The sequence below is a fragment of the Ustilago hordei genome (genome assembly GCF_900519145.1).
Source record: "Ustilago hordei strain Uho2 genome assembly, contig: UHO2_contig_15, whole genome shotgun sequence".
Classification (NCBI taxonomy): Eukaryota; Fungi; Basidiomycota; class Ustilaginomycetes; order Ustilaginales; family Ustilaginaceae; genus Ustilago; species Ustilago hordei.
The window spans coordinates 606,228-629,790 of record NW_024545281.1 but is presented as its reverse complement, the minus strand read 5'-3'; the positions used below and the strand labels follow the sequence as shown (position 1 = coordinate 629,790).

Sequence of the window (23,563 nt, the reverse complement as noted above, 5' to 3'; positions counted from 1 at the left end):
TCTGTTACAGCCAACTAGAAGGAGCATCTGTGTCTATGAATTAGCTCTCCTACCACGGCTCCTCGACCTACCAGCAGGCGAAGTAGAACTCGAAGCCGTCGCAGCGATCCACTTTCTCGCTCTCGACAGAGCCATTTCTCCTCCCAATCTTCCCCTGAACCTGCTTCTGCTCCTCGAAGCAGCTCTGTCGGCGTCCGCATCTTCATGATTGCCATCGAAAGTGTTATTCGTCGTCGGCCTCGCCTGATATTGATATTTTCGCGCAGGAGCGACGTAGTTGGGAGGCTCGCCTCTCTCATCGCACATCTCCGCAAGACAAGGCGAAAAAAAGATGTCCCCTCTGAAAGCCTTAGCCATCGTCATGACCGAAACAAAGATCCAAAGCAGCAATACTATCAACGCTAGCACCGTACCAATCACCCTGAATCCACCTGAATCTAGCATTGCTCCGAACTTGATCGCAGCTGCAGCCATTGTTCCGATAGGGAAGACCAATGCGAACCAACCCAGATTGAAGGTGAGCTTAGAGACGAGCCACAGATCGACCATACTAGATACTGCTAGAATGAGCCAGACTAGACCGAGGCCCCAGATGACAAGTGCGATGGGTACACTGACAACGTAGATGGCAGTAGCCATGATACGAGCGGTTTCGGCATCACTTACTTTGGGGCTAACTAACGCTGTGCCGTCCTTTTGATAGAGGTCGTAGAGAACTGAAGCGAACTGTAGCAAACCAAACGCACCTTGACCGCACGGGCCGATTGGTAGGAAAGCCGAAGTGATAACTTGAGCTGGTGGGATCTTGTAGATGGCCTGTCGAGCATAGTAGAGCGACATGAGAAGGAAGGCCATGCCGAAACCTGTGCCCCATAAGACGTAGCATGCGAACAAGGTGAGGCGAGCGTGTGCTGGTGAGAGGATCTCAGCTACAAGACCGCCTGTTGCTGAGCAGACGATGGTGCTGACCACGGGAAGCATCCAGACTGCGGTGATCTTGTCGAGTGACTGGACGTGACGAGTGAACTGGACGAAGGGTAAGCCGACGCAGACGACGAGCGCAAGGGCGGCGTTGATCCACCAGAAGACCCAGGTAAAGGTGATGAATCCTCCGCCCCACGCTGGAGCAGCTGAGATGGCGCACATGGAGATCAGAGTGGTCATACCCATCACGAAAGTGCCGAGGAACAGCGACTGCGTTGGGTGGAAGAGCATGATCCAGAAGAGCTGTGGCCAGATGACGTAGCGTGCGATGCTGATGCCGAGAAAGAGCAGAAATAGCAGAACGTTGAAGCCGAAGATGACGTTCGATATCACACCAAGTCCTGTGAATTGATATGGAAGCTGGTGCAGAAGAACACTAACAATACCGGTTCCCATGACACAGCTGAACCAGCTCGGAGTGAAGTGCATGGTGATTCGGCGCATCTCTGATCGAAAACGTTGAGCTCGCGTCGGTGTGAGTGGTGAGCCACCTTCGGTCGTCGGCGTCATGTCATGATGAGAGGGTGTCGAGTTGGCATTGTTGAGCTGCTCCTGCAATGGCGATTCCTTCCGGCTTTGTTGTTTGACCGCATTTGTGTAATCTGTAGCTTGTGATGGGTCCAGGTTTGGATGTGAGACATCAGGCGGTGGGCCAGCTTCGTGGCTAGGCAGTCCACCTTTCTCAAGGTCCGTCATCGTGTATGACGAAGCTTCTGATATCGTTATAGCATGCGAACAAGGGTGAGGATGGATGTCGGGGATTCAGATGGTGGTAATGTATCAAAGAAAGCTGTGCTCGTGGGAAAGTTGAAGCTTAGATGTCGTCCGAGCTGTTTGTGTAACCGTGACTTGCGAACTTTCATATGACGGGCAATTCTTCGGCGACCTCTCCTCAGCCAGCCAGGGAAGAAAGCTCAGCGAAGCTTTGGCTGACAACATGGAACAGGGTCTTTCTAGCTGCAGGCGCCAAAGTTTGTGATTTCTTCTCCACAGCACGCCACAGTTGAGGGAGACGCGACAACGTAGGAATTCCATCCATCATAGCATATTCGAAACACCGCAACTGCCACTCTTCGTCGGCAGCTCACCAGTTGAAATTAAGTACACCGCTTCAGAGACCATTATCAGGCGCTCTTTAGAGTCGGGTATGTCTAAGTAAAAGGCTTATTATTTTGAGGAGAGAGGCGCTGCGTAACAGGAGTATATATATCTTAACGCCCGACTATGCTCACCCTTCAAGTCATGTCCATGGGCCGTGTGTCTCCTTTCATAACTATCGCCTTGTCAATACCTCCTAACTGTTGCCATGACAGCACTTCATAACAGTTGTCATGTCGACATACAGCTCGCGCGTAAACTGTCCCACCATTTTAGATGTCACCACACATCACTCCAATGCTCAATAGCCATATGTCTTATTGCCACACTGTCTTATATCATCTGAAAGCTCTGCTTCTTCTCTCCAAGACTGGGTAATTGATATTGACATTGCATGAGAAAATTGTGCATCAAAAAAGAGTCAAGAATAATTTTATTCTGGGACAGTAAATGGAGCCCTCCTCTACAACACCTTAGTACTTTGTATTCCCTCAAGACAAACAAGCAAAGGAAGCCGAAATGGGCAACGGCGATGCGAATCCGAAGGGCACAAGCAGGCCACGATGAATCCAATGCTGGGTCTGCAAACGAATGGGACACGGAGCCAAGCAATGTGATGCCTTGGTCACCATTCCCAAAGACTTGCCCCTTGTCAAATCCAACTAGGAAGCATGGTGCTCCCTCACACCAAATTGGCAGAAACCCTGGACCCAAAAAAAATAGCTCACTGGATTTTGGACTCAGGGGTGAGCTATCACATGGTGAACAACTATAGTATGCTCATCCATCCAAGAACCTGCCAAAAGTGTGTAACCACTGCTGGGAATGAGGTTCTGGAGGCAACTGCTATAGGAGACATTAGCATATCAACAGAACATGAAGATGTACCTCTACAAAATGTATTATATGTCAAGCACCTCAATGTTAACCTTCTGTCAACAAATTCACTAATGGATGAGGGAGCACAAGTGATCTTTCAGGGGTACCATGCCTGAAACCTGATATCTGTAGTAGAAATGCTTCTATTTCAGATCCCATCGAGATATGTGGTAAAGTACTGTGTAATATTATTTTGGTTGAGATCTGTTGTAGAAAAGCCTCTATGACTTTTCTTGCTTGAAAATGTAGTAGTGTGTTTGCTATGGCAGGTTTCAACTAACTGCTGTGGACACTCTGTCCAGAGGTAGCTTGGCACGATCAATAACTATAGGAACTTTGTACTGACACTGTGCCACAATGACTGCCTTCGGTTCTATGATCGTTATCCGGACCCCTGGTTACTATGAACTGCCTTTGGATGTCAGTGAGTGGTGATACAACACATGTGCTACAATGGAAGTGATCTATTGTGATTGCAACTTGCTGACAGAATACTAAGTATACTTATGTGAAGTTATAGCTAGTAATATATGGTGTAGAGTGGATGGGGATCCACTCATTTGTTATGATGAGGAGCATGGTTATATACCATTCTTGTAGTGTCACCTGTGACACTGCTCCTGTTCTGGGATGCCTCCTCAACCTTGCTCCTCCTCCTTGTCCCTCCTATCTACTCCATCCACCTTGCGATGCTGCTCGTTGGCACCACTTCCATTGTCTCCTGTGGATGGATGGTCCTCCTGCTGCCTCATCATCGACAGGGGCCAGTCCCACTTCATCTGGGTGGCAACTTGCACCCCTTCATCACCCTCCTGTCGTTCGCGCCTGTAAGCAGTCGCACGCCTGAAACCAGATTGGGTGTTTCTGATTGGTATTGGTGGGATCAATTGAATAAGTTCTACTTGGTATGTTTCAACTAAGCATAACCAGACAGCTTTGTACTGGTAGGTCTCAGCTGACCACCTTGAACACTCCATTCAGAGGTTGCATGGCACATCTGTTATTCTCTGGAGGGAGAGTAATACACTCTCCTTTACAGTATGAGTGTTCATAGTACTGTTGCTAATGCTCTCTAATGTCATCTGGACTGTGATATGCTTAATGCCTACAGAGGATGGGAGTTACTGGACCACAGGTGTTGGACACCACCTTCAATAACTGACTGGACCACAGATGTCAAGCAAACACCACCTACAGTAAGGAACTGGACCACAGGTGTTGAGGAACACCACCTACAGTTGATGCCTAACAGTGATACAACACACACATTTGAGGTGTCATTGCAAAGCTCTGCTATTGCAATGATACATAACTATGAGTCAAGTAAAGAGTATGTAAAGTATAGAGTAGAGTGGATGAGGATCCACTCATATGCTATGGTAGAATGAGAGTATTTATGCATTTGCTTGGTGTTGCCTGCAACACCTCTCCTGCTCCTCCTGAGAGGCCTTTGCCTCCTCTCAACACTCTCTCTCCTGCTGGTGTCAATCCCTTTGATGCTGTGCCTCTACTGCTTGCACAGTGTATTGGTTTGTGTGATACTGCCCCTTTGCCTCCATGCTCTTCTTTGCCTGGTGATGTGTGATGACCCCTTTGACACAGCTCCTCCTCCTCATAGACAATCCCTGGTCTACTTGACACAGCTCTTTCTTTCTTCACTGGCAACCACCTTCTCAACCTTATCTTGTGAATCCCTTAACCACCTGTCAAGCCCTGTTGCCAAGCCCCCCTTGATCATGTGGTCACCCCTGTGCTCAGTCCTATGTGGCTGTATGCATGTACCCCTTGAGTGGTAACCATCTGCATGATGCTGAGCTCAGTCCCCACTCCTGCATGTGGTTATCTCCCATATGCTTCTCCTTCTAATGCTGGTATCCTCCTTCCTGAATCTCCCAATGCTTGCTCATGATGGCCAACTTGCTGAGACATGCTGATCAGGCTGATTCCAATTGATACTTGTGAGATTAACCAGGATCCCAGAGTTTGGTTGATCTCACAAGTCATATGTGCTACCAACCTGATTAGATTGTCGATTACTGATGATTGCCACAGATCAATTTGGCACACACTTCATATGCTGATCTGCTGACCCTGTGACAGCGCCCACCTGCTGGCACCGACTTCATCGTTGTGCAAGGCCCCTACTTCATCCAATGGTGACCTTCTCCCTTGTTTGGCTTCCTCCTCTTGCCATATTGGCGATAGAGGTGCCTCTCGAACCAATACATGTGAGATCTGTCATACTTAGCATGGTATTACCATTCCCACTGAACTCTGTAGTAACAACCTCGTACCTGCTGATCTTGATGAGTTATGCCATAGAGTCATTTCTACTACCGATCTCAATGAACTCTGCCTTAAGCTCTCGCTTAGCCCGATCCTGCGATTTCTGCACTCCTCTTCATATGACTTCAACTCTTCTTGCTTCCTGCGCATCCGGTCCCATGACACGCAGGACGCAAGAAGATTTGACTGCTTTGTTGGCAAGGACCGAAGCATCACGAGGAGAAGCGGTTGGTAGGTATCAGATTGCACTTCGTTATTAGATACGGGCCAAGAGATGAGATGTTATAAAGTGAGGTCCACAACAGCGAGTCTAACCAAGACAATCGACATCCTCGACCTCGCTCATATCCTCCTTCTTAACGAACCGCTTAACAAAGTACTCTTTGTTCGAAGCGATCCACAAAAACACTTGCAGACTGAGCAACCCAACCAGCATAGGCGGCAAGATCTTGACCCCTTGCGAAGCCTTTTGCGACGCAAGACCGACAATTAACGGCAACAATGCCATACCTGCTGCTGAGAAAGTTGAGATGAAGCTAATCGCTGCCGTAAGATGCGCTCTAGGACGAATGGTCTTACTCGTCACCCTAATCATACACGGGAAGGCAGGTCCGAGGAAAACACCAAGCAAAGCAAGCGCGACTGCGTTGGCGATCATGTTGGGCACGAACCAGACCAACAGTTGGAGACCGACTGCGAAGAGGAGGTAGATGATGATTGCAATCTCATCTCCCAGCCAGGCGGTGACAGGGATCAAAAGAATTCGTCCAAATGCAATACCAGCCCAAAACCCTGAAACGAGAGCGTTGGCACTCGCACCTTGCCCCCTTGCCTCGATCAGGAACGTGCTCGACCATCCACCGACGGTGACTTCTGTACCGACATAGATACCGGTGAACGCAGCGAGAAGGAGAACTTTGGACTGGCTGACTACCGCCTTGAGCTTTTCGAAGCCGGTGCGTGTGTTCGTGCGCGCAGGAACGGGGTGAAGCTCCGATGCGAATGTGTGGGCGTTTGTGGTAGGCATAAGATTGATTGGATCGTGCGGGTTTGAGGCAGCATTGCCGTGGGCGGGTGTTCTAGCGAGAGCAGAGGAAGACTTGTCCTTGAGATCGTGTGCTGATGTGGATTGAGGCTGAAGCCCAATAGAGTCGTCGGCGTCAGCAGGGCCCTCGTCAGCACCTTCTACATGCTCGTCACGTTGTAGACGGAATGCCACTGTAACGAGAGTCAAGACGAGTGTTGCGAGTGCCAAAGAGGTGCAGAAGAAGTACTGGAATGCAACGCCTTTCTTCTCGACAAACGGGATCGCTGCCAACGGTGAACAGAGAGCTCCTACTCCGTAAAGGAAGTGCAAGAATCCGAGTCGAACGTCAGCTTTGGGACGTTGAGAGATCCAGACATTGACCAAAGCATCCAAAGTCGAAGTCGACATTCCAGAAAAGATCATGGCGACGACGAGAACGGGGAAAGGTGGCATAGTCAGAAAAACCACTGGAAATATGATAGACAATCCAGCAGCGCCGCTGATCATAATTCCATAACCAATTCTATCCATCAGCGGAGAGACAAAGGTAGCAGCAATGATGCATCCCACAAAGGTACCAACGAAGAGCATGGATACAAGGACGAAGCTTAGATCCCAGTGTTCACGAATAGCAGGGAGAAGAGCACCGACGGTAGCATCGACCCAACCTGCGAGGAGGAAACATGTGTAGAGCGAACATTCCTTGAGGAACATGCTCTTGGAGTTTTGAAGGTCCTTGGAATCGCGGTGGCCGGCATAGCGGCTAATGGCTTTTTTTGACAGCATGTCGCACGGAGTTGCCCGTGCGTGGTCGCATTGTGTAGATCGAGGTTGCACGAGAGACGGAGTTGAAAGACCGACGGTAGCGAGGCTTTGATGCGGGCTGAACGTCTAGGGAAGGTTCTCGCAGCGACATGATGGAAGGCAGGCAGGGCCGATGATGATGACGAAGAAGGATGTGACGCGAGGAGCGAAGGGGGTCAACAGACAGACGGTCCTTCCTACGCCTTGTTTGTAGGCTTGTTGGCATGTGCAATCGCAGCTCAGTCAACCGGGACACCCACGGCGTCTTCTTCACACCGGTCCATTCCACATACTTTGGGCCATCCGTCAGATGAGAGGGAAGCGGACGCTGTGATTTTGACCTGCGATCGCGAGCAACAGCATACGACAAGCGCAGCACTTTCAACCCCGCTCGGCACTTTTGATCCTTCCGTAACGGATGGACTGAAGCGATTTCCGCGGGGCTCCCATCAGAAACCCCGGACGCCAAGAATCGCGCTGAGGTGTCCCGAACTTCGACCGAGCCCGGCCTTCTTACACCGTTCGTCGCGTCCCTCCTCCTCGACAACGAGTTGATACCGGTCATTAAGCCTGCTCGTTTCGTCCGATTCGATCGTCAGGTTACCAGCATTTTCAACCTCGTTACACCAGGTGTGGCCTTCGGCGAGCGTTAGGATTCGAGCCCGCCGGCCAGGGTCGTCCGTTGAAGATCCTTTCGCGTGCGATCGGTCATTTCTTCAGTGTTGGGGACCCTCAGTTCGTTATTCCTCGGCCATTTGGTTAGGAAAGCCCTCTCATAGGTGGATGTGCTGGTCACTTCTTAGTTCTCTCTCTTTGTTCCAGACCGGTCGAAACCAGCTGGCGGCACATGCACAGGCAACTTCACGGCTGCAGACTTCTCTTCGTACACAAATAACATCAACTTCGATTGCAACACTGAAAGAGAGCCTACCCATCTCGTTCAACAGAATTGTGCAGACTCGGTCTATTCTTCTTCCCCTTCTCCCTCTTCCCTCCCGCTCCCCACTGATCTCTCAAAAACGCCGTCATCTCCTCAAACAGCTCCCTATATGCACCCTTAACACTGATACTATGCGCACTATCCGTAAACATCCTAAACCTGAACCCTCTAACTTTCGCTTTTGTCAACAGCTCCAACAAATGCGCCGAGTTGCTGTAGTGAACGTTATCATCTGCTGAACCTTGCATGAGGAGGTATTTGGTTTTGGCGAAAGCGGTGTTGACGTGGACCGCTGCTTTTTCGTAACCCTTCTTGTTGGTGAGTGGGGACTTCATGTAGCGTTCGGTGTAGACTGAGTCGTAAAACTCCCATTTGGTTACGGGGGCAACCGAGATGGCAAGTGAGAAGAGGTTGCGGTCACGTTCGACGGATTTAGCGGTGAGATAGCCGCCGAAGCTCCAGCCCCATAGACCGATGCGGGTTTCATTGACGTAAGGGAGGGTGGAGAGCAGTTGGGCTACTTCGTTGACGTCTTGTGATTCCAAGTCGCCGAGGTTGCCTGCGACGGAGGCGCGGTAGGCTTGGCCCTTGAAGCCTGTGCCTCGTCCATCGACTACTACGACGATGTATCCGAGAGTGGAGGCGACATACTGGTGCCAATCAGCTCGGTTCCATCTCGCATCGACAAGCTGCGAGTCTGGTCCACCATAGACCCGAATCAACACTGGATACTTGGTCGCACCTGACGGATCAAAGTCATGCGGTCGAATCTCCTTTACACTGGAAAGTGCTGGACTTCCGTCAGGCATGGTAGTGTTGAGCACGAGCTGGTAGAACGTGTTCGAAGGCTTGACGTACTGACTCGAGATCTCGCGCAGCATCTTGTTCTCCTCCAGCATGAGTTCGAACTTGGGATCGTCGACACCCACCACCTTTTGGTAGGGCACATCAGGACCTTGGTAGTTGAGCACATAGTACGCTCCCTTGGGATCGAAGCTGACATCGAAGCTGCCTGGCCTGGATACATCCGTCAGCGCCACTGGTTCCTTCACCTTGTCGCTAGCTGCGGAGGTCTCTGATGTCCAATTCGGCAATTCGACGTAGTAGACGTTGCGAAGAGCTGGCGTCGGTCTCGCAGCGACAAAGTAGGCTCTTGCTCTCTTTGCATCAATATGCTTCAACGCTGCGATCTCCCATCTTCCTTTCGTCAAAAAGGTCGGCTGATCCGATGCAGCTGAATCATAATACGCTAGGTGTCGAAAACCTTCGGGTGAAACGACAATGTCGAGATAGGCGGTGGAACCGAGGGACAGATTGTGGTGTGACAGAGGTTCGATGGTTTGCGCTGCACGAATCCAGCCGCTCTTGTCAGCTCGAGCATCTTGTCTCCGCACAACTTCACCCGCGATGTCCGCACCGCCACCAGCAGTTGCGGCAGTGGCTTTGCCCTTGTCAGAGAGGTCAAACTTGATAAGGCGCATCACGTCGCTGTATCGATCCGTCTCTCTGACCAGCAGTTCTGAGTCAGCGACCCACTTGACTTCAGTAACCAACCTCTCCTTCGTGCCAGCATCGCTAGAAAGCAGCTTATCCACCTCGTTCGCTGCTTTACCCTTGGTTGAGAGCGGACTGTACAGCGTGAACTGGGTCGGTCTGACAGTAGCACCCTTCTTGGTGGCTTCGCGGATCTCGTCCAGGTCAATCATCTTGACGCTGACAACAGGGTTAGGGAAGCCAGGCTTGGGATACTTCATCTTGGTCATCTTCTGGTACGGTGTCGTAAAACCTGCTCGGTATGGATCTGGGCTGTAGATTGGGAACTCGTACACCGGGACCGCAGTCTCGTCCAATCGTAAGAAAACCAGCTTGGTACCGCCAGGACTGAACCACATGACCGAATCGGACCCGAAGATTTCCTCCTCATACACCCAATCTGGAACCGCATTGAAGATTGTCGCTGCTCCATCCTCGGTCACTTTGACAGGATCTTCGCCTGCACGAGGGACAAAGTAGAGGTTGTTCTCTTCGACGAATGCGATTCCAGGCGCATCTCCCGACTTAGCATTTGGGTTCTTAGGCGCCCAAGCAGCGAATGAGACCTTTGGCTTACCGCTCGGCCTAGACCCAAGCGGGACTGTCTTCCTTGTCGCAATGTTGTGCAACCACAGATGCGACTTTTTGCTGTATCTCCACTGATTCGTTTCGCTGCTGAAGAACAACACCCATCTTAGGTCGGGTGAGAACTTGAAACTTGTCCAATCCAGCATCCTTCCTCCCTGATTCAGCACATTCTTACCCTCCACCATCAGCACTTTGCCCCCGAAAGGCGCTACAGTCCCATCCCCCGTTTTCTGCTTCCGGGCGTGCGTGACGTCTTCCAACCAGATATCGCGCCTCGCCCAATCGACATGACTAAAGACACCCTCGTCCGGGTCTTCCTCGCTCCAAGTCAGGTCAGATGTTTGAGGAGCAAGAGTGCCACCAAAGACAGTGTCCATATCGAGAGGCATGAGATCTTGTCCATCCTTTGACTTGTATGAGGAGACTTCTTCTTGGCTGAGCCCGGTTCCGGCGGCGGCTTGGGCGAATGTGCTCCATCCTGCATCCTGGAAATCGACTTGAAAGCGGGATGTGTTGGAGAGTGCATAGTGGCCTACGGCGGTATCGGGCGATGGAGCCTGCTTCCATATTGCTGATGCTGCGGAGCTGGATGCGTTTGTTGATGAGTCTGGGAGGTTGTCGGCGGCATCGATGCTGCTCGATGTGCCAATGTTTGTTGTTGCTGGAGCTGCAGTGTTGGACGACAGCCACTGCAGTAGTGGCAGACCGAGTATAAAACCGATGATGATACCTGTGAAGATCAAATATCCTGCAAAAGCAGTCGGTCTTCTGCTGCTTCTCGCTTTGTCCAATGATGTCGACCTCAACCTCGCCCATGCAGGCGGCGATCTGGCATCGCGATCTGCTTGCATTAGCCCAACCTCTTCATCGTCGTCCAGCCTCATGCCCATGCCACCTTCCAGATCTTCATCTGCACAGTACGGTGAAGCTATGCGCTTGGGAGGATGGGCAGTGGAACTGCTGGGTGAAGAAGTGTCGTCGCGATACTGCTCCATCGGTGAGGTCTTTTCGTCGTCAACAGTGGCATCTGATGCTGTTGCTTGCGAGTCGTATGACGGCCGGGGCACTTTGCGATAGTCCGCCATGTTGATGGTCAACCTCCACCAAGTAGGCAGTACCGAGGCGAAAGTGAGTGAATGGTGTGGTCGTCTCGCAAAAAGCAGTCCTTGCTTGAACGGAGTTTTGGATCTAGAGATGCATTGAAGAACGTGCACAATGTTGCTGGATTCGATGCTCGTTCTTTCGGTTGTATGTGATGCGAGAAGAGATGAAAGAGGGTTATTGACAGCTTGAAATTCAGTCGAGATTTGATGGATCCTGAGCTCAGCTGATGTACTCAGCGGTGAGTCGTGGCAAGGTTGGGCTTCAAACAGGGTCCAACTTTTCATATGCCGAGCAAGTGCTCAAGCCCACGCTTCGCCTGAGCGGAGTTAGCTTGAGCTCTAGCTCACGAAATTCTCAAGATCTCGGCTAAGACGCCCACACGCGTTTCCCTTTGTGTTGTAGGGCATGCGACAAATAGCATTGATCACAAGTATCGATTGTGATATTGTTCATAAACTAAGTACAAGATAATTCAAATGTATACATATGTCTTCCAGCATTCTGTGTATATGTGTATGATACAAGGTTGATGAGGCTGAAAGGTAACGGGGAAACGATGTTGGATGTCTGATAGCCGGTATGCCGATGCCTGTCGCGACAGTCGGTTCGGGCCTAGGTGGTGCATATCCGGAGGAGTGAAGTTGGCAAATTATGTGAGATCGAAGCAGGACTCACATACTTTCGCAGTTTGCCTTCTCTCCCCACATTTCCCAGTGCTTTTGCTACAAATCATTCCATTCAGTTGAAGTTGCACCGGAATGACAAACATGCAAGAGAGCCGAGCCACTGACAGGCCGAGGATCATGCATGCATGATAATTTTGGTGGTGACCAATCAGGACACCTCTAGAGAGGAACACCAAGACTAAGGGAAGAAAATGCCAAGGCTCCTCATGAAACATCTGGTTCACAGGGCATGGATGGCCATTCTCATGGACAAAGCAAAAGTATATATATCTTCACACTACTGTAGTCTTAGTCTATCAAAATCTTAAGCATTGCAGTTACCATACACCAATACCGTAGGAGCTAGTATGTAGTGTCAGCGGTCATGTGCCCAAAACCTGAGATCGGTAATAGAGTCGTGTCTATTACGAATCCTGTCGAGTTATGTGACAACACTTGTGGTATTGCGATTCTCAGCAAAATATGTAGTAGAGCCATCTCTATCACTTTTCTTGCTTGGAACTGCAGTAAGGGTTTTGCTATTGCAGGTTTCGACTGACTGCTGTGGACACTCCATCCAGAGGTAGCTCAGCACAATCAATAATGATATGAGTTGTACTAACACCAAGGCCTGGTGTGAATATGATTGTTTGGTGATGTCAACATGAGTGTCCAGTGTGTCAACTATTGCTTGAAGTGATCCCTGGACTGCAGTGGACTACTGCCTTTAGTTCTATCTTTATCCAGACTGCTGGTTTGCTATGAACCACCTTTGGATGTCAGTGAGCAGTGATACAACACATGTGCTACAATGGAAGCAATCTACTTGATTGCAACTATGCTGACTGAAACTAATATATACTTATGCTGAAGTGATAACTAGTTATGTATGGTGTAGAGTGGATGAAGCTCCACTCAACTACTTGTGGCGAAAAAGCATGCTCTTTATAGACATTCTCCCAGTGTCACTGGCAACACTGTTTCCTGTCTCTTCTGAGCTGTGTGTTGTCTCCTTCAACACTGCTCCTCCTCCTCATGACCTGCTTACCGGCTTCCTGTCTCTTCTGAGCTGTGTGTTGTCTCCTTCAACACTGCTCCTCCTCCTCATGACCTGCTTACCGGCTTCCTGTCTCTTCTGAGCTGTGTGTCGACTTCTTCGATGCTGCTCCTCCTCCTCATGACCTGCTTGCCAGTGTCCTTGACACAGCTCTTCTTCCTTCGACTGGCAACAGTCCTCCAGGTCTTCATCTTGTGCCCCCTGAGTGGTAACTGTCAGGGGTCTCGCGCCTGAAACCCAGGTCGGTCTGTCGAGATACTCAGTGACTATCAAACTGTGCGACAGCTATTGTCTTGGTATCAGTCTTGACGAGCTAGTCACTTGGTGACTATCAAGTTGCGCGATGGGTGGCATTTGGGTATATACTATCATAGGTTTTGGCTGACCCCTGTGGACACTCCATTCAGGGGTAGCTTGGCATGATCAATATCAATGCATAGATTATGATGACACCAAGGTCTGGTGTGAGTGTTGATGATGATGAGGTTGATGACATTGGTGATAAGGTTGGTGGGTGTTGATGATAATGAGGTTGATGGTGCTGGTGATAAGGTTGGTGGCATCAACACAAGTGTCCAGTGTGTTGACTGATGCTTGAGGTGATCCCCGGACCGCAGTGGACTACTGCCTTCGGTTCTATCTTGATCCGGACCGCTAACCTGCTATGGGGCACCTTCGGACGTCAGGTAGTGGTGATACAACACACACACTACGATGAGGAGTGTCAGGCGTCTCGCGCCTGAAACCCAGGTTGGTCTGTCGAGATACTCGGTGACTATCAAACTGTGCGACAGCTATTGTCTCGGTATCGGTGACTATCAAGTTGCGCAGTGACAGCAGGTGGCATTCGTTGTATATACTATCGTAGGTTTCGGCTGACCTCTGTGGACACTCCATTCAGGGGTAGCTCGGCACGATCAATAGCAAGGCGTAGGTTGTGATGACACCAAGGTCTGGTGCGAGTGTTGATGATGATGAGGTTGATGGTGTTGGTGATGAGATTGGTGATGTCGATGATAATGAGGTTGATGGTGTTGGTGATAAGGTTGGTGGCATCAACACGAGTGTCCAGTGTGTTGACTTGATGCTTGAAGTGATCCCCAGACTGCAGTGGACTACTGCCTTCGGTTCTATCTTGATCCAGACCGCTAACCTGCTATGGGCGCCTTCGGATGTCAGGTAGTGGTGATACAACACACACACTATGATGAGGAGCAACCTTGATAGATTGCTGCTATGCTGACTGAAACTAATATATACTTATGCTGAAGTGATAACTAGTTATGGTGAGTAGAGTGGATGAGGATCCACTCAACCTTTGATGATGAGAAAGCATGGTTATATACCTCTTCACAGCATCACCAGCGATGCTGCTCCTGCTCTCTACTCCAGAGAGTACCTTCTTCATTGAGTACTGTTCAGGGGCCTCTCCTGCCTGCTTGGTACCCCTGTGCCTCTTGAACTGTGTCAACTCCTTCGACACTGCTCCTCCTCCTCAGGACCTGTCGACCCTGCTCTTCTCGAGCCCCTGAGTGGTAACCATCTGCATGCTCCTTGAGCTTGGTCCTCTTCGTGGCTGTGCCTGCTCCTTGAGCTTGGTCCTCCTTGTGGCTGTGCTTGGCCCTCCTTGCATATGGCTCGGTCCTCCTTTGCATGTGAGTCCATAGAAGTCCATGGTCTCCATGGAGACTGCACTACGACCATGCTCTCTACTGGTATCGACTAGATCTTCGATACCTGTGCTCCTTCCATATGAACCAGTGACCCTCCTGCTTCTTGAGCATCCAGGCCCATGACAAGGAGCAACCTTGATAGATTGCTGCTATGCTGACTGAAACTAATATATACTTATGCTGAAGTGATAACTAGTTATGATGGTTGTGTGTAGAGTGGATGAGGATCCACTTGACCTTTGATGATGAGAAAGCATGGTTATATACCTCTTCACAGCATCGCCAGTGATGCTGCTCCTGCTCTCTCTCCAGAGAGTACCTTCTTCATCGAGTACTGTTCAGGAGGCCTCTCCTGCTTGCTTGGCACCCCTGTGCCTCTTGAGCTGTGTCAACTCCTTCATCACTGCTCCTCCTCCTTGCTATCCTGCTTGTTTGGCACCCTTGTGCCTCCTGAGTGGTGTCGACTCCTTCGACACTGCTCCTCCTCCTCAGGACCTGCTTGCCGGTTCCCTATACACTGCTCCTTCTCCTTTGACCAGTGACAGTTCCTTTGACTTTTGTCTCTTGAGCCCCCTGAGTGGTAACCATCTGCATGCTCCTTGAGCTTGGTCCTCTTCATGGCTGTGCCTGGCCCTCCTTGCATATGGGCTTGGTCCTCCTTTGCATGTGAGTCCATAGGAGTCCATGGTCTCCATGGAGACTGCACTACGACCATGCTCTCTAATGGTATCGACTAGATCTTCGATACCTGTGCTCCTTCCATATGAACCAGTGACCCTCCTGCTTCTTGAGCATTCAGGCCCATGACAGTAACCAGCTGCATGCTCCTGAGCTCGGACCCTTCCTTGGCAGCGCTTGGTCCCCTCGTGTGTGAATTCATTGTACACTCATCCTTGCCACTGATCTCCGCAGAATCTGCCACATGGTCTCTTCAACTACCGATCTCGGCAGGATTCGTAATATCAACTTCGCTCGCACTGATCTAGGTGAGATCTGTAATAGAGCTGTCTCTACTACAGATCTCAGTGAACTCTGCTGCAAATCCTAAGATCCACCTGATTCCTTGGTTCCTGCGCTCCCCTCATATGAGTTGACAGATCTTCCTGCTTCCTGCGCATCCAGCCCCATGACATGTAGCTCATAGAGGAGGTGCCATGCCGCTTCAATCTTCAACTGATTAAGAGTCTGAAGCTCCTTCACCAGACTAGTCATGGTGGATGACACCAATCCTCAAGCTGGTGCCAGTGAGGCTGCCAAGAGGTCTAAAAGGACCAAGAAGGTAACAATTGTCCAACAGAAACAAGCTGGAAATATAGCCAATGATGACAACAAGATTGATGACAAACCTGAATATGAATCAGATGATGATGACATTGGTAAACAATACAGTTTTTGCACCTTAAGCAAACTCCTTGAGCTGGTACCAAAGCTTACTACCCAGAACTATTACAGCTGGAGTGCTCACATAAAGTCCTTCCTCCAATTGGTACCTTATGCCATGGAACATCTTGAAGGAACATATGATGTGAATCACTCAAAATGGAGTTGCTCATTTGATGATGCATTGACAAATGCCTTACATGGAACCATTGACACCATAGGAGAATGTAATGTAAACTACCTTCTCTTGGACATAATAAGAGAGTACCTTACATTCCATCAAGTCTGGAGCAAGATAGAAGCAAGGTTAGGTGATGAAGCCACCAGAACTTCCTGCTGGCTCACCCTGATCACCCAGCTGGGTGACATCAAGATGTTCCATTCCAATGCTCAGAAGCTGGTACAAGAAATCAGAACTATCCAAGCCAAAGGAAGCATCCTGGGAAGACCATTCACAGATGACACCTTATTCTCAGCTCTCCAGAAATGCATGATTCACCACCCAATGTTCAGGGAGACAGTTGCCACTGTCCACCAACTTAGTTTCGAGGCACTAGCCACCACACTCAGCATATGCCAATTGGCATTGGAGAGTATCCCCACCCAGAAACTCGATCCTCAGCAAGCTCATGCTAGGACTGCCAGCAGTGGTGACCAGGACAGACCAGCTCAAGAAACCAATAGCAATGACAGCAGTGAAATTGCTAAGACTGTGTATAGACTGCAAAAGATCCAGTGTTTCATATGCAGGCAAGTTGGACATGGAGCAAGACAATGCAATGCATCTGTTAGCATCCCAAAAGGCTCCCCACTCACCAACTCCAACTAGGAAGCTTGGTGTTCCCTCACTCCAAGTTGGAAGAAGGCCCTGAACCCAGAAAAAACAACTTGTTGGATTCTGGATTCAGGAGCCAGTTTTCACATGACCAATAACTATAGCACACTTGTAAATCCAAGAACCTGCCAAAAGTGTATCTACACTGTTGGAAGAGAGGTTTTGGATGCAAGTGCTGTAGGAGAAGCCAGCATATCAACTGAGTATGGAGATATACTACTCCAGAACATTTTGTATGTTAAGAATCTCAATGTGAATCTATTGTCAACCAATGCATTAACAGACAAGGGAGCACCAGTGATTCTAGACCATGCCAGTGGACAGATACACCTGGTGAATGGAACATCACTCAAGGTATCGAAGAACAGCAAGCATGGCTTGCTAGAGTTGCAAAGTGAGGTATGGCAGGAGAGTGCAATGACAACATCAGCACAGCCATTTGAGGGTGTTGACAAAGAGTTTGAGCCGATTGTGAAGAAGCATACCATTTCCACACAGCAACTCTGGCATGAGTGCCTTGGACATCCAGGTAGAGACAAAGCCAAGGCTATTATAAAGAAGATAGGAGGTAACATTCAAAAGGATTTGGACCCAGATACAGCTCTGACATGTGAGCAATGTATACAGTCCAAAAGCATGGCCACAAGAATGGGACAAGGCAGTGGAGAAAGAGCTGCTGCACCTCTCAACCTCATACATATAGATTTGATCATTGATGCATTGCATGCAACCAAACACACCTGCATCCTGGTGCTTATTGACGATCACAGCAAGTATGTTTATGCACAACCATTGTTGCAAAAGAGCCAAGCCTTCATGCAGCTCAGAAGAATTGTTTCATTCCTTGAGACACAGACCAGAAGAAATCTAAAGGCAATCCAATTGGATCAAGGAACAGAGTGGAGAAGCAATGAAGCTCTTGAATGGTCACAAGACAAAGGAATAGAATGGCAAACAACAGTGGGGTACAATAGCAAACAAAATGGAAGGGTGGAACAGATGAACAGAAGCTTGAGCAAAAAGATGTGAACATTACTGGTACAATGAGGGCTACCAAAGAGCTTCTGGCTGTACACAATCAGGGCAGCAGCATTCAAGATAAACCTTACTTCAAACACTGACAATGAGTTCCCATATGAAGTGGTGTTCAAGAGATCACCTGAAAGGCTCATAAGACTTCTCCACATCTTTGGATGTCTTGCCTGGGTGAACATCCCAAAGGTAAAACAAAACAACAAGAATTTGGGCCAATGAGTGGTGGCAGCTATTTTCATAGGATATAGCCTAGAACAAAAGGGATGGTTATTCTATGGTCCAGACTATTGACCAAACATCTTCTGGAGTAACTCAGTGAAGTTCATGGAATCCAAATGCTGGTCTGATTGGACCAAATGGAAGCCAATAAATGTTCAATTGCCTCAGACAATGATAAATGAAGAAGATGCCAAAAACTTGGGTAACTCGGAAGTGAATCTATTTGATGAAACAGACCAGGGATTGCTAAGTGAATACATGGACATGGAGCCAACTGTGGACATGGACAAAAGCCAGGACCTCAGAGCATCGACAAACAGTGAGTCCTTTGGACTTGCAGCCATGGACAACAAAAGTGAAAGGAACCTCAACCCAACAGTCTGAGAAGCACTAGCAGGGCTGGATAAGAGGCTGTGGGAAGAAGCAATGTGAAAGGAGTTAGAGGGACTGGAAGCAATGGGCACATGGGAGGTCATGAACCTCCCACCCAGAATGAACACTGTTGATACCAAATGGGTGCTCAAAGTGAAAACAGATGCAAACCTGGTACCTACGAAGTTCAAAGTGAGACTTGTGGCAAGAGGTTTCACTCAGAGAGAAGGTGTCAACTACACCGAAATCTTTGCACCTGTAGTGCCAATCCAATTGATTAGAGGAGTATTGGCTGTGGTGGCTGTGCAAGACTGGGAGACTCAGTTGATGTCAAGCAGGCATACCTCAACTTGAACCTACACCACAACATATACCTGAAGCCACCAATTGGAACAAAAGTGCCCCCAGGGAAGGTCTTCAAACTGAAAAAGGGGTCATATGGTTTGAAACAGTCAGGCCAAGAGTGGAACACTGAAATGGATTCACACCTTTGGAGGATGGGATTTCACTGCATGCCCAGCACACCCTGCCTGTACACAAGAGGAACAGGAAATGGGATCACAGTCATCACAGCATATGTCAATGACATGCTGATAGCCTCACCAAGTCATAAGGAGGTGGATTGCACCAAGGGTGAGATCATGAACAAGTGGGGGATGGAAGACAATGGGAGAATAAAGGAGTTCCTTGGCATCAAGATCACATGGGACCAAACTCAAAGAAGTGTATCCCTGGACTTAACAGCATACATTAAAGCAATGGTGAGCAAATGGTTACAGAGAGCAACAGAGAAATCCTGGGTTCCCATGCAGGACATTGCTGTGAGTGCTGGAGGAAACATATGTTCACCATTGTGAAGCAAGGAATACCAGGAGCTTGTGGGACAGCTTTTATGGATATCAAACACAGTGAAACCAGACATATTGTTCATGGTGGGGACTTTAGCACAACACATGACAACTCCAATCAAAGGAGCCTGGCATGTGGTGATCCATGTGCTAAAATACCTAAACCAGACAAGTGACTACCACCTGTGACTAGGAAAGGGGGTAAATGAGGAGAAGGGAGCAGTGGTGACATACACCAATGTGAATTGGGCATCAGATCCCACAAACAGTTGGAGGAGCACATCAGGAGCAATCACATACTTATACAGGTGTCCAGTGAGTTGGCAATCTCACATGCAAAAATGTGTAGCTCTCTCAGCCATAGAAGCAGAGTTTGTCACCACATTGGAAGCAGCATGGGAAGCTCTATTCTTCTCATACCTACTATGAGACTTAGGATTTGATGACATCAAACCAGTGCTCTGCACCAACAGTCAAGGATGCATACAAGTAAGTAAGGACCCAGCTAAACACTGGAAGCTCAAACCGAGGATCATGCATGCATGATAATTTTGGTGGTGACCAATCAGGACACCTCTAGAGAGGAACACCAAGACTAAGGGAAGAAAATGCCAAGGCTCCTCATGAAACATCTGGTTCACAGGGCATGGATGGCCATTCTCATGGATGAAGCAAAAGTATATATATCTTCACACTACTGTAGTCTTAATCTATCAAAATCTTAAGCATTGCAGTTACCATACACCTATACCGTAGGAGCTAGTACGTAGCTCATAGAGGAGGTGCCGTGCCGCTTCAATCTTCAACTCATTCAAGCCTAAAGGATCGGCGTTCTGTCCCTCATAACTTCGCTCCGTCCGCGGACGGACCTTTGGTGCGGGGATGATTGCAGTCTCGTACGTCACTTTCTGCAACGTCCGTTTCTCAACGGAGCAAGCATCAAGTCTCACACAGGTCCATGATCGAGCACTTTGCCGTTCACAGCGGTGGAGAGTAAGTCGAATGAGGCTGGATTCAAGATATACTATAACAAAGCTGCGTACTGTGACAGCGCTTTACAAGGGCAAGGGTGGGAAAGAACGAGTGTATCCGGACCGTGAACGTCACGCAAATGCTGCTCGAGGACACGTCGTGGTGGGAAGAAGAGGAAACGAGAGTAAAGCGCATGTATGTAGTTCATGAATCGAGCAAAGAGAGGAGTGGGAAGGGCGAGGAGGGCAATGAAACAACAGTGAGTGTGGGCCCGCAAGAAGCTGTCAAAGCTAAATATGCGTGGAGACCCGGGTATCATGGAGCAAGATGTGCGAGGCAGCGAGTCCGTTGATACGGCACGCAGGATGTGCCGAAAAGCTGGGACGGGGAGTGTCGTCGGTCGTTGCGTCTACACTGGCGACTTGCGCTTGGCAAGCCCTGGCGACGTTGCGGTCTGCATGAGCACTGGTGTGCCATGTACACTCGGTCGTGAATTGGATGCAGTACGCTTCAGCGGCGTTCGCATCGCCTTGGCATTTGGACCCTCATCTTCGGGGCCAAAGAAGCTCTGATCGACCATGTTTAGATGACCATTGTTGAAAGCGGGGAAGCCGTTATTGACGATAAAGGGTGAGCCTGCCATGGATCCAGGTGCGGGCGACGGTGGCAAGGGCGTGTTGATCGCTGCCATCATGGCTTGATGCTGTGGTGTCAGTGGCGATGGAGGCATGCTCAACACGCCAAGTCCGGCATTGCTCGCAGAGAGACCTGCCGAAGTTGGGCTAGCGCGGTGATACATGCCGCCGGGTGCAAACATGCCCGCCGATGCTGCTAAAGTGTCAATGGCAAGACTAGCCAGGCCTGGTCGACCTCCAGTGCCACCTCGACCGATGTTGAACTGGGGTGATGGCATCTGTCCTTCCCCAAATGAGGGAGAACGTTGCGGCAAGCCATGCGGCTGTCCCATCATCATGGCTTCACCCTGCATTGAGCCATGCATCGGGGAACCATTCATGGTGAGCATGCTTTCGCTGTGAGCCGAGCTAGAAGAGACGCGACGAGAGAGAGGCGTTGCTACCATGCCAAATCCATCAGGAGCTGCACCAAACGAGGGCGGAGGACCGTGCATAGACTGAGGACCGTGACCCAAGCCATGGCCAGGGCCGATGCGCAGACCGCCTGGACCAACTCCGGCACCAAACTCGGGCTCGGTAACAAAGATAGGCGGACCATCGTGCCCCTGAGGAGTCCAAAGCCCTTGAGGGGGCATAGGCAAGGGGAGATCGAGTGTGGGGATGCGGACGTCAAAGCCGAGGTTGCCACCGCTCGTCTTTTTAACATGTTCGAACACAAGTCCCAGAACATCTCTGAGCTGTGTTGTGAACGTGCGAAGGGCCATGTTTTGCTCCGCGAGTTCCTCGAGTCTGAACTGCATCTCGTCAAGCTGCTGTCGCAACTGCATCTGACCAACGCTGACACTATATTGAAGATCGCGCGCTTCGACACGGGCGTGCTCTGAATCGAGCGCCTTCCTGCGAATGTCATCGAGCAAGTCGGGCCTTCCTCTCAAAAACTTGGGATGCGAAAACTCCCATATCTGTGGATCGACTGATTGACGGTGTCCGCGTGGAGTCTTGTTGACTTTGTAGAAGCCGTACATGTTGAGCTGTCGAATGAAGCTGGAAAAGTTGCTGTGCTTAAAATGCTTGCCGAGGACTTCTTTGGCAAAATCGTCAAAGTTGCAGACCATGACACTAGTGCCGTTAGGGTTCCAGCTGATGAGATGCTGGTAGTCGGGATCACCGACCATGCGGAAGAGCTTGTATACGAACTTGCTGCTCTGACGCTTTTCTGCTGCAAGATCGGCTTCAGACTGGCTCGTTACGTTGGGATCATCAACTGAGACGTCGCCCATGCTCTGGTTGCCGACGCCGCCGAAAGCGGAAGTGGGGCTATCTGCATTCTGTGAGCCAGTGGCACTCTTGATCGAGGTGGAGCTGTAGGATCGCATGGCGGTGGTCATGCCCCCTGTTTCGTTGCTAAGATTGTGCTCTGTTCGCAGCGGTGAAGAGGCAGTAGGCGCGCCAAGATGTTCGTCGGGAATGGCGGCGGATGTGCCGTCTGGATGCAAGAGCGGTGAGGTCGACTGTGCGCCGTGCATGCTAAATGAGGCTGCTGCATCAGCTGGAGATGCGAGATTCGATTGAGGCGAAGGGGTGTTGGTGGCGGCAAAGTTGAGAGAGTTGCCGAAGCGTGGCTGGTGTTGCTGATCGGTTTCACCTTTGACCGAGAGAGCCGAGATGTTGAGATGCAAGTTGCTGCCAGAGGAGCTGGAGGTGGGTCGCATGGGTGTTGCGTCATGACCATAGGCGCTCAGCGAGGAGTCTGCGACGTGAGCATTGGGATGGTGCGCCATAGATGGCAAGTCGGAGACAAGATGCTGAAGCTGATGGTGTGGTGAAGAGGAGCAAGGTGCCTGGAAGAAGGCGTCAAATGCCGGGTCAAAGGTCTGACCATTGTCGATGCCGTTCATTGTGGGCGAGACTGAGCAGCGCTGATAATGTGGCAGTCAAGTGAGGCTAGGATGACTCGGTTTCGGCGGTTCCGATGTGCTGAGTAATCTGTCGGGTAACCCGAAACAGTATTCCAAGTCTGAAGATTGTTCGAGAAGCTGTACTTCGATCAGAGAGCCGAATCAGTCGTGACGGGCAGCGAGGTTGGATGTAACTCGAGCAAGGGCAGCGAGCGTGAGGCGATAGCGAAACCGTTTGCGCAAAGGATGCGAGACAAAGTGTGACGGTTGAGACACAGCGAAAGGGCGTGAAGAGATGACGGATACTGCTGTTTTATCAAGCGCAGTACCTCGAGAAAGGAGAAGGAGCGAGAAGAAACTGGATGAAGCTACTGCTTGTTCATTGCATGGTTGAGGATATCGATCGTAGCTACTGGACGGAGAGTCGACGAGATGCAGCGGCGTGAAGGATAAAGTCTTGAAGAGACCTAGCACGGACGGGAGAGAGAGAGAAGGATAGAAGCAGGAAACCGCGAGATTAGGAAGATGGGTGGAGTCTCTGTCGACGCGATCAGGAGAGAGTGTATGGTTGAGATGGAAGGCAAGCATTACACTGATACCGATCGCGTTTACAGGAGAAACACTCTTGCTGCAGTGAGCTTAACGGGAAAGAGAGAAAGTAACAGACAGCAAATCTCAAGCAAGGGAGAGGAGCAGTGCCGAAGAGCGCGGCTGTCGAGCTCGAGGGCAAG

The 23,563-nt window shown here is 50.0% G+C and overlaps 6 protein-coding genes across 6 annotated transcripts; 2 read left to right on the top strand and 4 right to left on the bottom strand.

The window, feature by feature from the left end:
• Positions 1–33: 33 nt before the first annotated feature.
• On the bottom strand, positions 34–1,380 carry UHO2_05861 (uncharacterized protein; the record flags this gene model as incomplete). The annotated part of the gene is made up of 1 exon (XM_041558760.1): positions 34–1,380. The coding sequence occupies one exon, from the start codon at positions 1,378–1,380 to the stop codon at positions 34–36; it is 1,347 nt and encodes a 448-aa protein (XP_041414694.1).
• A 4,177-nt stretch (positions 1,381–5,557) lies between these two features.
• On the bottom strand, positions 5,558–7,190 carry UHO2_05860 (uncharacterized protein; the record flags this gene model as incomplete). The annotated part of the gene is made up of 2 exons (XM_041558759.1): positions 5,558–7,044; positions 7,136–7,190. The coding sequence occupies 2 exons, from the start codon at positions 7,188–7,190 to the stop codon at positions 5,558–5,560; spliced, it is 1,542 nt and encodes a 513-aa protein (XP_041414693.1).
• An 815-nt stretch (positions 7,191–8,005) lies between these two features.
• Positions 8,006–11,224, bottom strand: UHO2_05859 (uncharacterized protein; the record flags this gene model as incomplete). Its single annotated transcript, XM_041558758.1, has 1 exon — positions 8,006–11,224. The coding sequence occupies one exon, from the start codon at positions 11,222–11,224 to the stop codon at positions 8,006–8,008; it is 3,219 nt and encodes a 1,072-aa protein (XP_041414692.1).
• A 4,624-nt stretch (positions 11,225–15,848) lies between these two features.
• UHO2_05858 (uncharacterized protein) lies at positions 15,849–16,847 on the top strand (the record flags this gene model as incomplete). The annotated part of the gene is made up of 1 exon (XM_041558757.1): positions 15,849–16,847. The coding sequence occupies one exon, from the start codon at positions 15,849–15,851 to the stop codon at positions 16,845–16,847; it is 999 nt and encodes a 332-aa protein (XP_041414691.1).
• A 1,431-nt stretch (positions 16,848–18,278) lies between these two features.
• Positions 18,279–19,336, top strand: UHO2_05857 (uncharacterized protein; the record flags this gene model as incomplete). Its single annotated transcript, XM_041558756.1, has 3 exons — positions 18,279–18,426; positions 18,550–18,671; positions 18,761–19,336. 3 exons carry the CDS (start codon positions 18,279–18,281, stop codon positions 19,334–19,336), a joined length of 846 nt encoding a protein of 281 aa, XP_041414690.1.
• Positions 19,337–20,708: 1,372 nt separating this feature from the next.
• On the bottom strand, positions 20,709–22,832 carry UHO2_05856 (uncharacterized protein; the record flags this gene model as incomplete). The annotated part of the gene is made up of 1 exon (XM_041558755.1): positions 20,709–22,832. The coding sequence occupies one exon, from the start codon at positions 22,830–22,832 to the stop codon at positions 20,709–20,711; it is 2,124 nt and encodes a 707-aa protein (XP_041414689.1).
• Positions 22,833–23,563: the final 731 nt, after the last annotated feature.